The 12,180-nt window shown below is 43.7% G+C and overlaps 1 protein-coding gene across 5 annotated transcripts in view; it reads right to left on the bottom strand.

Annotated features, from left to right (window-relative positions):
- The window catches only part of MGAM (maltase-glucoamylase), a 116,364-nt gene that overhangs the window by 40,324 nt on the left and 63,860 nt on the right, over positions 1 to 12,180 (bottom strand). For all 5 annotated transcript variants that reach the window (XM_017891075.1, XM_017891076.1, XM_017891079.1 and 2 more), the window contains 5 exons: positions 11,097 to 11,222; positions 9,825 to 9,953; positions 9,459 to 9,569; positions 9,068 to 9,130; positions 4,516 to 4,650 (listed from right to left, as the gene is read on the bottom strand). In XM_017891075.1, the coding sequence (XP_017746564.1) occupies positions 4,516 to 4,650; positions 9,068 to 9,130; positions 9,459 to 9,569; positions 9,825 to 9,953; positions 11,097 to 11,222 (564 nt within the window). The remainder of the gene's footprint in view (positions 1 to 4,515; positions 4,651 to 9,067; positions 9,131 to 9,458; positions 9,570 to 9,824; positions 9,954 to 11,096; positions 11,223 to 12,180) is intronic.

Here is a 12,180-nt window from a genome sequence, read left to right as displayed (position 1 = left end):
ATATAAGGAAATATTAAAACTAACACAAAGAGAACACCCACAAAAATCCAGACCCTAAGTGAGATGCTTTATGTGTTATTTCACAACGGTTCTATGAGGGAAGTGGTCTTACTCCACTTGGAGGTGAGAAAACTGAGATTAGAAGGGTTAAAGTGGCTTCTCTAAGACCACACAGCAGGTGGGTTACAGAGGCAGCATTTGACCTAAGGTCCATCAGATCTAAAGCCTTTGGACTCTACCATATTCCCACGTTATATAAACATTCCGAAAAACTTACCGTGTAGTAATCGTACCAGCGGGCTCTAGGGAAATATGCAGTGACATTTCTGGCATTCTACAATGAAACACAAACAAGGTGAGGCAGTGGGCACCATTTTCCAGGACAGAGAAACCAAACTGCTTAGGAAAGAGGTGAAATAATTGTGATGACTTTGGACCCATCTGCCTCATGTCTTGAGAGGTTGGCAATTGGAGCAATTTTCTTCCCGTTTTCTTTTTTAAACGGGAGCTTTGTCTACCCAAAACAAGTGGCTTTCATAAAGCACTTTGGTATCCAGGACTTCGGTAAAAAATAAATCACTGTTTGCTTATAGACATAGACTTACCCCATTTCCTCATAAGAGACAAACAACTGAGGTTGTGTTTGGCAGAAGAAAATTTTGTGGGTACAGTAAGATTTTGGGGCCGGGCGCGGTGGCTCACGCATGTAATCCCAGCACTTTGGGAGGCTGAGGGGGGCAGATCATGAGGTCAGGATATCGAGACCTTCCTGGCTAACAGTGTGAAATACCTTCTCTATTAAAATAAAATAAAATAAATTAGCCTGGCATGGTGGCACGTGCCTGTAGTCCCAGCTACTCGAGAGGCTAAGGCAAGAGAATCACTAGAACCCGGGGGGCGGAGGTTGCAGTGAGCCAAATCACATTACTACAGTACCCCCTGGACAACAGATAGAGACTCTGTCTCAAAAAAAAAAAAAAGAAAAAGAACACAGGGGGTAGGTTCAATTAACTGGTATTTTAATCAGAAGCCTAATCAACAACAGAAGTAAAGAAATGGCTTTTACTGCTGGGAGGTAATCCTGCAGAGGAAGGGAAGGGGTAGCCAACAGCAATACAAGTACACACATTGCCAAGTAATCCTTCTGAAGAGTTGTAATAGCGCTAGAGGACTGTTGCAAATTCTTTACAATACTGCCCCCATCTGACCTTCTATTCCTTATTTTAGTTAATGAAGAAACGATTGTATCATTGAATATACCATGAGGTGTTTTCTTCTTGATCATCCTATGAACCAGAATTGTTAGGCTCATTTTAAAGATGAAGGAGCTGAGGCCCAAAACACCTAAGTGATGGACTTCAGCTCAGAAGGAGAGGAAGAGACACAGGGAAAATAAGAAACTATGTCTTAGGATCCCCACCAGCTCAGGTCTCTTCTCCTTGTCCTTTTCTCCAAGCCTCACAGCTGGGATCCTCCCCACATCGGAGGCCTCCATACTCACACGTTCCAGGACAGGGCTGACCAGGAAGGCTGGGCCCAGCAGGAACTGACTGTCTATGTCCCACGTCAGCTGGTCTGACACAAACCTGGAAAGGGAAATGAAGGTGCCCAACAGAGCCCAACAGAGCCCATCCCAAGACTCAAGAAGCTCCTTAAGTTCAGATCCAGTCGGAAATCCAGCTGCCCCTGAGCCATCCTTGCTTTTTCCCTAGGCCTGGCTTCATCGGGAGCACCCAGCCTCTGCTCTCCTCATGGGATATGCCTCAAACTTCAGAAATGCTGGGATGTAGATGTGTTCTCTCCTGTAAACTATTACCTCATTTCTTAAGCATTTCACATTTTAAACGTAAGGATGACACTCCTCCCTCAAATCTCTTGCTGAAATCCTTCTTTTGTGACCTGGGTCCATATAACCAAACTGACAAAAGATAGATAGGTCTTTGCACAGCCAAATGGGAATGAAACTATTCTATGCTGTATGGCATCACTTCAGTTTTGTTCATTCAATAAAAAGCCTTTTCTCATGACCTGTGGTATGTATAACACTGTGCTAAAGACAGTAATAAAGTATGCTTTGCGCCTGAGGAGCTCATGTCAAAGGCAATCATGTCTTCAATTTGGAAGAATTGTGTATAGCAACTGCCACCATATAGAATGCAATAAGTCATACATTAATCATCAGGATCCCTGCTGGACACTCACTCATGAAGCAGAGGCCGCACAACAGTGACACCCTCCGTGTGGGCCTTATACATCAAGGTATACAGATATGGCAACAGGGTGTATCTGGTCTGCAGGACATTTCTGGAAATATTGACAAAAGCAGCATCCCAGGACACAGGGTCTTGTCTCTAAAGAAGAAAGAGAACAGTGTTGGGAGCTCGCCCTGGAATTTCTAGGGGATTTAAGAAGGTCACTGAAAGCTTATTCCAACTGAAGATCCCTCATAGCTAAACAAAAGAAAACTATACATGAGGCCCAGGGAATACTCTCAATAGACTGAAAAGAGTCACTGAAGCTCTCCTAGGACAGCTGATAAAATCTCACTGTAAGACATCCTTTTTGGTACATTTGGTACAATTCTGCCTAAAATACAGGAAAAAATAATAATCTGAAGAATGCTGAGGGATATAGTTCATTGAGACACCAGGGCTTAACAATTTGTAAGGGTGCAGTGGCTCATGCCTGTAATCCCAGCACTTTCGGAGGCTGAGTCGAGTGGATCACTTGAGCCCAGGAGTTCGAGACCAGCCTGGGAAATACGGCAAGATCCCACCTCTACAAAAAATGCAAAAATTAGGTGGGCACATTGGTATGTGTCAACAGTCCCAGCTATTCAGATGGCTGAGGTGGGACAATCGCTTTAGCCCCAGAGGTCGAGGCTTCAATCAGCCATGATTGGGACACGGCACGATCCAGTCTGGACAACCGAGTAAGTCCCTATCTCAGAAAATAAACAAATAACTTTTTAAAAAGACATCCCAGGAAATACAGACTGCGTTAATTTTAGCTCGGAAATGGAGATTGTATTTCTAGTGACATAGAACACTGGAGGTAGGAGCCACTGTCCTACCCTGGTCCCAATGGTGTTGTGGTTTCTTGAGAAGGGGTAAAAGCCCCAGCTGCATCCAGCGAACACACATCTCATATTCAGCATCTTGAAAGAACCCACAGATATCTGCTCCTGTCTGAAACAAGAAGAAATAAAACAAGCCTGCTGATGATTTCTGAAAGATGTCCCCACCTTCTTGGTGCTTAGGAGGATCCCAAGGACACTCACATAGGATATGCCGAAGAGGCTGAACTCCATCATGCCTGCAATGGGAAGCACAGCTGTGTCACACCAGGCTCTCACCACCTGCCTCCTCACCTCTTCCCCAAGGATCCCAACTCCCTGCCCTACCGGCACAGGCCCTGGGAAGGAGCCACGCACCAATGATAGATTTCTTCAGCTGATCCCACGCGGCTGTGTTGTCTCCCAGCCAATGTCCTGCCCAGCGGCCAGAAGACGGAAATGTGGAGCGGCTGATGACGACCCCTCGCTGTCCCGTCACCTCCTGCATGGCTCTGGTTTGAGGGCGACAGGAGGTGAACTGAGGGCACGGCCAGGGAGCAAAGGCCAGAGAGCTTCTGCTCCCGGAGCCCTTGAGCCTAGTCAATGTTTGCTGCGTGATTGGAGGGAACATGGGAGTCTGAGCTGTAATGGGGACTCCACTGATCCCAGATGATGGAGATAATCAGTCACGTGTTCTCACAGTGCTTTACAAAGAACTTCACTGTAGCGAACTCACAGGAGTGGCCAAAAATAGTAAGGAATTACTAAATCTTGCTATTGGTTTCCTCAATACATAGTTTTCTATATTTGAGGAGGAACACAGTGAAGATTATAAGACTGTCCTTAGAAGAATTCGTATCATTCATTGAGCTTGCAAAGCGGGACTGTGCTAATTCGGTAGAATACCAGTTACCCTCCACCAAATTCCTAGTAAATTGCTTCCCAGGATTTTTTTTTTTTTTCCACTTTTTGAGACGGAGTTTCACTTGTTTCCCAGGTTGGAGTGCACCTGTACGATTTTGACTCACCACAACCTCTGCCTACTATGTTCAAGCGATTCTCCTGCCTCAGCTTCCCAAGTAGCTGGGATTATAGGCATACCCCACCACACCCGACTAAGTTTGTATTTTTAGGAGAGACGGGGTTTCTCCATATTGGTCAGGCTGGTCTCAAACTCCCAACCTTAGGTGATCTGCCCACCTCAGCCTCCCAAAGTACTGGGATTACAGGCGTGAGCCACCACACCTGGTCTGGTCTGACAGGTTTTACAGTAGGAACGTTAGGTCCGGTACACGGTCTATCAGGGCTGTTCCCCTCCTGAGAGAAGGAAGTGTCTGATATATCCAAAGTGTTCCTTGGACAATGACTATCCTCTTGACTGAAGGTCAGTGGTACATATACTCAGGCACACAAAGATAGACAAGTGCCACAGGGACACAGACACAGAAACACACACTTACAATCCACAGGCCATCAAACTTCAAGCTCCTCTCCGGATTCTGTGGATTGTTGTACAGTTCTTCTATTTCCCTCTTCCACCACTTGGCAGTTGAATTACGGAAAAAGTCTGGGAAGGCCACGTAAGCTCGATATAGCTGTAAAAAATAAATATAATTTGTATGTCCCACACAAACATATAAGACAGCAAACAGACACTTACTGAGAATGCAACTCACACAGATACCTGAACTGCATGGTGACAGATGACCTGAACAGGGCCTAAATAATGTTATTAACTAATTAGAGAAATGTAGAATGAGAAGAGAAATTAGTGCAATTTGCACACCTTCCCAGCATTTGGAAAACATCCAAAAACTGTTCTCTTCATATACACATGGTTGACGACAATCAATGACCTCAACTAGTGACCTCACGTATTCGATGTCCAACCCTCAACATCAGTCCTGCCATTTCCTAAGCACTCCTCAAAGACAAAGCCAGGGAGAGACTGCAGACATGAGACGCATGGTAATAGGTTAAGAAGAAACACCCAGGGAGTCCCTCCTATGTCATTCCCACTGAGAGAGGGGAGGAAGGGGTAAGATTACATTTCAGTATACTAGACCACCATGCCTCAGGGTTTTCTACAATTTCAGAATCACATGACAACTACAGCTGTTGGAGCATAAATTGAGAGGACTTAAAGAGAATGCATCAACTTCCCCTTATTTTCCTCTTCCCTCAAATAATAAAAGCCGTGTCTTCACTTATATGAAAGACAGATTCAAGATACAACTAACTACATTTTAGATTTTTGAGAGTCGGAAGTATGTTTTATATTCTTCTGAGTGATATTTATATTGTCCACAGTGTTCAGCTTAGAACCTGACACAAAATAAATACTCAATGTTTAATAGTGGGTTCACACCACTTAGAAGCAGCAAATAAATAGCCATACATTTTAATACACTCATGTTGTTTGTTATGGAACATTATGGTCCTTTGTATGTCTCAGTAAATAGCCTCCTCTATGCTAATCACACCACTGTAAGAGTTAAAGAGCTAAAGAATGCTGGTGAGGAGGGTGGGGGAGGCAACAGAAGGAGGATTTGGTCTAGGGGAGCTCCAGTTCTTATACACCACAGATAAAAGTCAGGTAGGAACCCAGATTTTTAGATAAAGGGCAAAAGAAGGAACACAAGAAAACAGAAACAGATCAGCCTGCATGGGTCTGGCTGTCAAGGACGTGATAAGACAGTGGGTCACATCTCGCAGAATCTTGAGAGAAGTGGGCATGCCAGGGATGCCTTTTGTGAGGAAATGGAAGTAGAAACGAGGAAACCTGACAAAGAGAACTTTTCACCAGAAACTGAGAGCTCCAGATCAGGCAGGGTTAGAAACAATGGAATGGGTAGGGGATGGAGAATTAGAATAAAGAGAGTATCAGCCACATCTGAGTCAGAATTGTATCCCATACGGGGTACACATGGGGAAACTGTCCAGCCATGACATATGAACTTCCCTAAGTACTGCTCGGACAACCCCTACCAACTTCATAAAAATGTTCTGCCGTTCTCCAAGGTGCTGGCTGTGCCTGCCCATATTCAAGTCTTGCCTTGTGGCTTCTGCCTTCACTTTCTCCAGTCTTCAAACAGTGATGTACCCACCCACACACTGGGCCTCAGGTTCACCTAGCAGTCTTTTTGTAGCACATCACATGCTACAAAACGCAATTCATAGATCCCATCACAGACTTATTGAATTAAATCGCTGGAGCTTTGGACTCAGAAATCTGCTTTTCATAGGCTTCTTGGCTGATTTATGCTCAGCGAAGCCAGGCCTGGACATCAGTGGCTTCATCCTCACCAGCCTCATCAAGTGGGTCTCACTATTAATTATATAAATATTAGATTGGTGCAAAGGTAATTGCAGTTTTGGAATTAAAAGTAATGGCAAATATTACCTGTGTACCAACCTAACAGTTACAATTATTCTATCTACCAATAATCTCTTATGAGCTACCTAAAAGATTATGTGAATCCCCTAATGAATGTTTCTTATCAGAAACCCAACTGGCATTGAGGCATAAGATTTTTTGTGGAGAATTCCCTGCAATCAGAGCTATCGGCATCCCTGCCTACTGCCCATTAAATGCCACCTGGTGTCCCTGTGATAACCAACAGTGCCCTCAGATTTCCAAATGGCCTCAAGGTGGCAGTGTTGCTCCTACTGGCTGCTGAGCTGTGGGGCTCATAATGTAGTACCTGACTACTTGATAAAAGTCAGGAAGCCAACGACCCAGAACTTCTCTGGCTGGGCAGGTTCCTGTGTCCAAGTGGGCTGCTTGGACCCCTAAGCTTCTAGTTATTCCTGTGAGGAGTGACGAGCAGACAGGAAGCTAGGTCTTCTCCTTTGAATACTTACCTGATAGATGATTGATAGATAGATATAGAGTGGATATAGTAGGTAAATGGATAGATATGATAGATAGATAGATAGATAGATAGATAGATAGATAGATAGATAGATACATAGACAGACAGAAAGATAGATAGATCGATGTAGGCAGTTAGATAGATAAATAGGTAAATAGAGTGGAGGTATAGATAGAGACAGATGATAGATAAATAGATTAAGAGTGGGTGGATGGATAGATAGATTGATAGATATATAAATAGATTAGATAGAGTGGGTGGATGGATAGATAGGTAAATATAGAAAGATAGGCAGATAGATAGATAATAGATAAGAAAGACAGATTCATATACAGAAAGATGCTAAACAGATAGATGATACATACATATACATATACACACATATACATAGAGATGATAGATAGAGATAGAAGATAGATAGATAGATAAATAGATAGATAGATAGATAGATAGATAGACAGACATAGATAGATACTTGTTCAGTACTAGATAAAAGGAAAACAGCCTTGAACTGAGTCTGACTCATTGTTGTCAATCTTCAAAACCTGCCACAGCTTCTGTTTTGTTTGTATTGTTTTACTGAATTTACCAACAGAAAATAAAGACATGGAGTCCAATAGCCAAGCAACCTGGTCCCAAGTGTCTCATTTTAAATTGAAAAGAGCAACAGCTGCCAACTGCATCCAGGAAGTCAGAGACTGACAACAGAGAAGTAGGCATCACAGGCTTGCAGTACCTTCTGCTCTCACTACCCTGTTGGAGCTGTCTGAGGTCCCAGGCTCACGCTCCAGATTTTGGGGTTGTATCTAATATATGTCTTTCCCTCTAGGACTCACCACTTGCCCTGAAAACCAGCTTATCTGGATAAGGCATGAATTTTTGGCCTAACTCTTGCCAGTCACATTCCTGGTGATGAGTGTTTCTCCTGCACCTCTCTCCATGGGCTACAATCTTTCATTATGTAGAAAGAACCCCCAAAAGAGGTCTTCGCCCCTGGGCTCCTGAGTGGCTGCTAACTGAATTTACAACTGCTGAGATTTGTTCTCACAATATGGATATTTGTCTGATTAATACTTGATCCTGAGAGAATGTCTAGACTCTACAACATACACCACATTGCTGACTGCACAGGACAGCTTCTTTGTCCCTTTCATTCCTGGCAGATGTCCTAGAAAAGAGGCCTTTTCCTTGTCTCCTCAGCTCTCCTGTGGGGGTCACAGAGGCTACACGTGCCCTGCTACCATTCCTGACCAGATAGAATAACCATTATTGAAGAACAGCTCAAGAGGTAGGGCAAGGTACTTGCTCTCCAGGAAGTCCTCGGCCCCATCCCAACAACCCTGCCTGTGGGAACTGTCACAAAAATTGATAGTAAAGCTCAAAGGCTGCCTCAGTTTAGGAGACACGCATCTTGGCCAGAGGATGGGGCTGTAGGCTTCCTAGACCTGTAAGGAGCCATCTATTCATTCAAGCAAGAAATGCTTAGTGAATCTGGAAAAAAATTCAGGTCCAGAAGCATGGGCTACCTGGATCCATTATAAGCAACAAACCGTCGCCAGGAGAGAGCAGGTTTTACAATAAGGCTGGAAACTGAGAGATAAAAGCAAAGTTGAGAAACCCAAGGAAGGATTGGGCTCAGAGGAGGACTTATAAATGTGAAGATGGAGAACTTGTTCATGGGGGAGAAAAAGAAAGATATACAAAGAAAAAGACCTAGTCAGTCTTCCAGGGTTGAAGACTGTTAGAAAGAGAAAACCATGGCAGCAACAGTAAGTACGCCAGTCCAGGGAAAAGATGGCACTTCTAGGAGGTATCACCCAGTGGAAATTTCCTGGGCCTTTGGAATCTGACAGCCTTGGAATTGAAATCACCACTCTGTCACCTAAAACTGGGGAAAAATAATTTAAACTCTCTGGTCTTGAATTCCAAGGATAATAATACATATCTACATCCCAGTGGACAGTAAACTATTACTCCATATAAGGTAATGGGCACAGACTGACACCCAAGACACATGACCTAAGTGTTTGTCCCCTGTCATGTCCATGTCCACGGTACAGGCATGTCCAGAATCCCAGGAAGGGCTGCCCCTGCCTAGAAACCCTGACTCCACCCACATTTACAAAGACCCTTTTACCTCCACTTGGCTGTCCCAGTCTAGAGATTCATTCACAACAACACCAGGAAAATCGGGCCAGACCTATGGAGAGAAACACGCACAGTAGCGATGCACGAGACAGTTGCCCTTACATAGGATTTCCGAAGAAACTGTTGTATAAACCATGTCCTAGGAGCAATGATACTTTGATTATCATGTAGGATTGACATAAAAGAAAAGTGAATCCCATAACATGTTACATTACTTTAAAAGTCATTAATTGTATCAACAAATATTGTTTGAGAAAAGGAGAGCTTCAGACCCTGGGCCAAAATAGAAAATGCCAAAAATAACATACACAGGCCTGTGACCCACTAACCGTGACCCACCCTCAGGCTAGAGACTAGTGGATCATTCCTGAGGATTATACCTTTCCCCAGACAATGTCTCCATCATTTGGGTATTTGATGAAGATGTCATCCTCCAAGCCCCGAGTGAAGGCAGGATAGGGCTGTGTCTCATTGCCAGAAATGGCTGGATCCTGAAATCAAAGCATAAGTCAGTTCGGAAAACCAAAGCCAGAGAATGAAGAGAAACAGAATAAAGGAAAACCCCTCCAGGGCAAACTCTCTGGCTTCTTCCTGAACTGTAGAGTTTCTGTGAGTCCTGGGAAATACAGAATTCTTACTGCACTTCAATTTATCTATTTGAAACATGGAAATAAAGTATAACTCTTTCTCCACCAAAGCCCATACCTGCTCCCAAACTGACCGCACACATTCACATCAGGACTAACCAGAATGAGGATGACCCGCATCCCATCAGCCTTCATGCGATTGATCAGAGCTGGAAACCCAGCAAACTTGGGGCTGAGGGTGAAGTCCAGCTGCCGCTCCATGTAGTCGATGTCTGAGTACTGCACATCCTGCGGGAGGACACCGGGAGCTGAGTGGCTGCTGCTGTACACGCTCAAGCTTTACAGGAGAACAACCCTCCACTACACATGGTGGAATTCCAGACAGCTTCTTGTTGATGCTTTCAAATCCCAGCTCTGCCATTTGTTAGGTACAGGTGCTGGGAAATTCACTTAATTTTTTAAATGTTCAGTGACAAGATAGAAAAAAAATCGAAGTCAGCATAAATAGGATAAGAATGTGTCTCTAGCATGGCTATTCTGAGGATAAGAAAAAAAACTGGTTTGGAAAGTGCTTTATAAATTGCCCATATCAGGTGTGATTGTGATGACCTCCTACAAGAGGCTTCCCCTGGTATCAGTGGTTCACACTGAGGAAAAATACTGTTAATTATCCAGGGCTAGTGGTAAATCTACTACAAAACAAAGCAAAGATGTATAGTTGCTTTGGAATACTGAATCTTGAGGGTAATCATACACAACATTCTTCCTGAGACTGTAATATTGCATTTCACTATCCACTAATGGAAACACTATGTTCCACTAATGGAACAATTGTAAACAATAGAAAAGTGGGATAAAATTAAATGTGGGATGGTTCATGGAATCAATTATCTGATGACTGGGTCCCCTCCCATCCTCCATTGAAGAATAAAGTTTATTTCCATATGTATCTCCTCTGCAAACTCATCCCAGGATCTGTGTAATCCATCAGTTATTAGCTCAGAGCTGATGCAGGAACTGAGGTTGTATTCACATAGACAATTGTCTGACCAATTTGTGGTTAGTCTTTCCAAGAATTAAGTAAAAGAACTGTGGGATATCCTTTAGTCTTATGGAACCAAGGACGTTTTGACAAATGTTTTGAAATCATGTGAAAGAAATGGAAGAAAGCAAGAGATATCAGAAAGAGCCCTGGAGCCAGCCTATCTCCTCCCTCTCTCGGAAATCACGGTGAGTCTTGAGCTACCATCTCTAGAAGATGGAAACAAGCACCCTTATCTGTATTACTGTGCTGGGGTGAGGCTAACTGTGATATTGTCTGAAAAATAACGTTTTATCTCTATAGAATCCCACAAACATTGGACAAATGAACCCAGACACAGAGGCACCTGGGTTACTTATGAAACTCCAGAGCCACGACTGAGAACGTACATAAGGGATCTGCGCGGCCACCATCTCATCATACAAGCTGGCGATCTCAGAGTCATTCTGGTATCCATAGCGACACAGCTGGAAACCTAAAGACCAGTAAGGTACCATCACAGGTCGGCCAATCAACTAGAAAATAGACAGAAAATATTAGTCCTCAGAAAAGAGACACCAGATTAAAGTTTTACATCAAGTAACAAGAATATTTTTCGATGCCCAATCTAGACAACTGAAAGCTTTCTGCTAGACTTAAGTTCCTTCTTAAAAATTATGGAAAATCTGATGTTACTCTGTTCCTAGAGACACTGTAGGTAACTCATTAAGAAGCCCAGAATCAGAGAAAAATGCCTGGCTTCGCGTACAGGCTCCAGTCTTTCTAGCTGTGTGACCTTAGGCAAAAATTAAGTAATCTCTTAGTGCTTCAGTTTCTTCATCTGTAAATAAAGGATAATAATAGCATCTGCTTCATAGCGTTCCTGTGAGGCATGAATGAGTTAATACGGGTGAAGTGCTCTAACATGCAGCAAGTGATAAATCAGTGATGTGCGCTTGGTAGTATATAAGTGTCTGTTGTTGCTGCCACAACCACCATGGTCGTGGTCACCATCACCATCATCACCACCACCATCATCACTATTTTCACCATCACCACCAGTAGCATGATTGTGCCCCCACCACTATCATTACCATTATCATTACCCTTCACTCCCATCACGACCAACCTACTACCACCCCTACCATCCCCAACATCACCACTATCATCACAAACACTATCACCAACATCACACTCCTCACACCACCCCACTGTCACCACCACCATAACCACCATCATCATCACCATCACTACCACAAACATCATCCTCAACCCCACCCTTGTCACCATCACCACCACTATCATTATCACCAATACACCCATCACCACCACTACCACCACTATCATCACCATCACCACCACTACCACTACCACTACTATCACCATCATTATCACCATTCCCACATCAGCATCCCCACCGTCAGCCTCTACTGCCATCATCACCATCACCAATGCCATAACCACAAACACCACCACCACCACACTATCACTATC

The sequence above is a fragment of the Rhinopithecus bieti genome, unplaced genomic scaffold (genome assembly GCF_001698545.2).
Source record: "Rhinopithecus bieti isolate Rb0 unplaced genomic scaffold, ASM169854v2 scaffold_20175, whole genome shotgun sequence".
Lineage (NCBI taxonomy): Eukaryota > Metazoa > Chordata > Mammalia > Primates > Cercopithecidae > Rhinopithecus > Rhinopithecus bieti.
The sequence above is the reverse complement of the archived record's forward strand: the minus strand, read 5'-3'. Positions and strand labels throughout refer to the sequence as shown.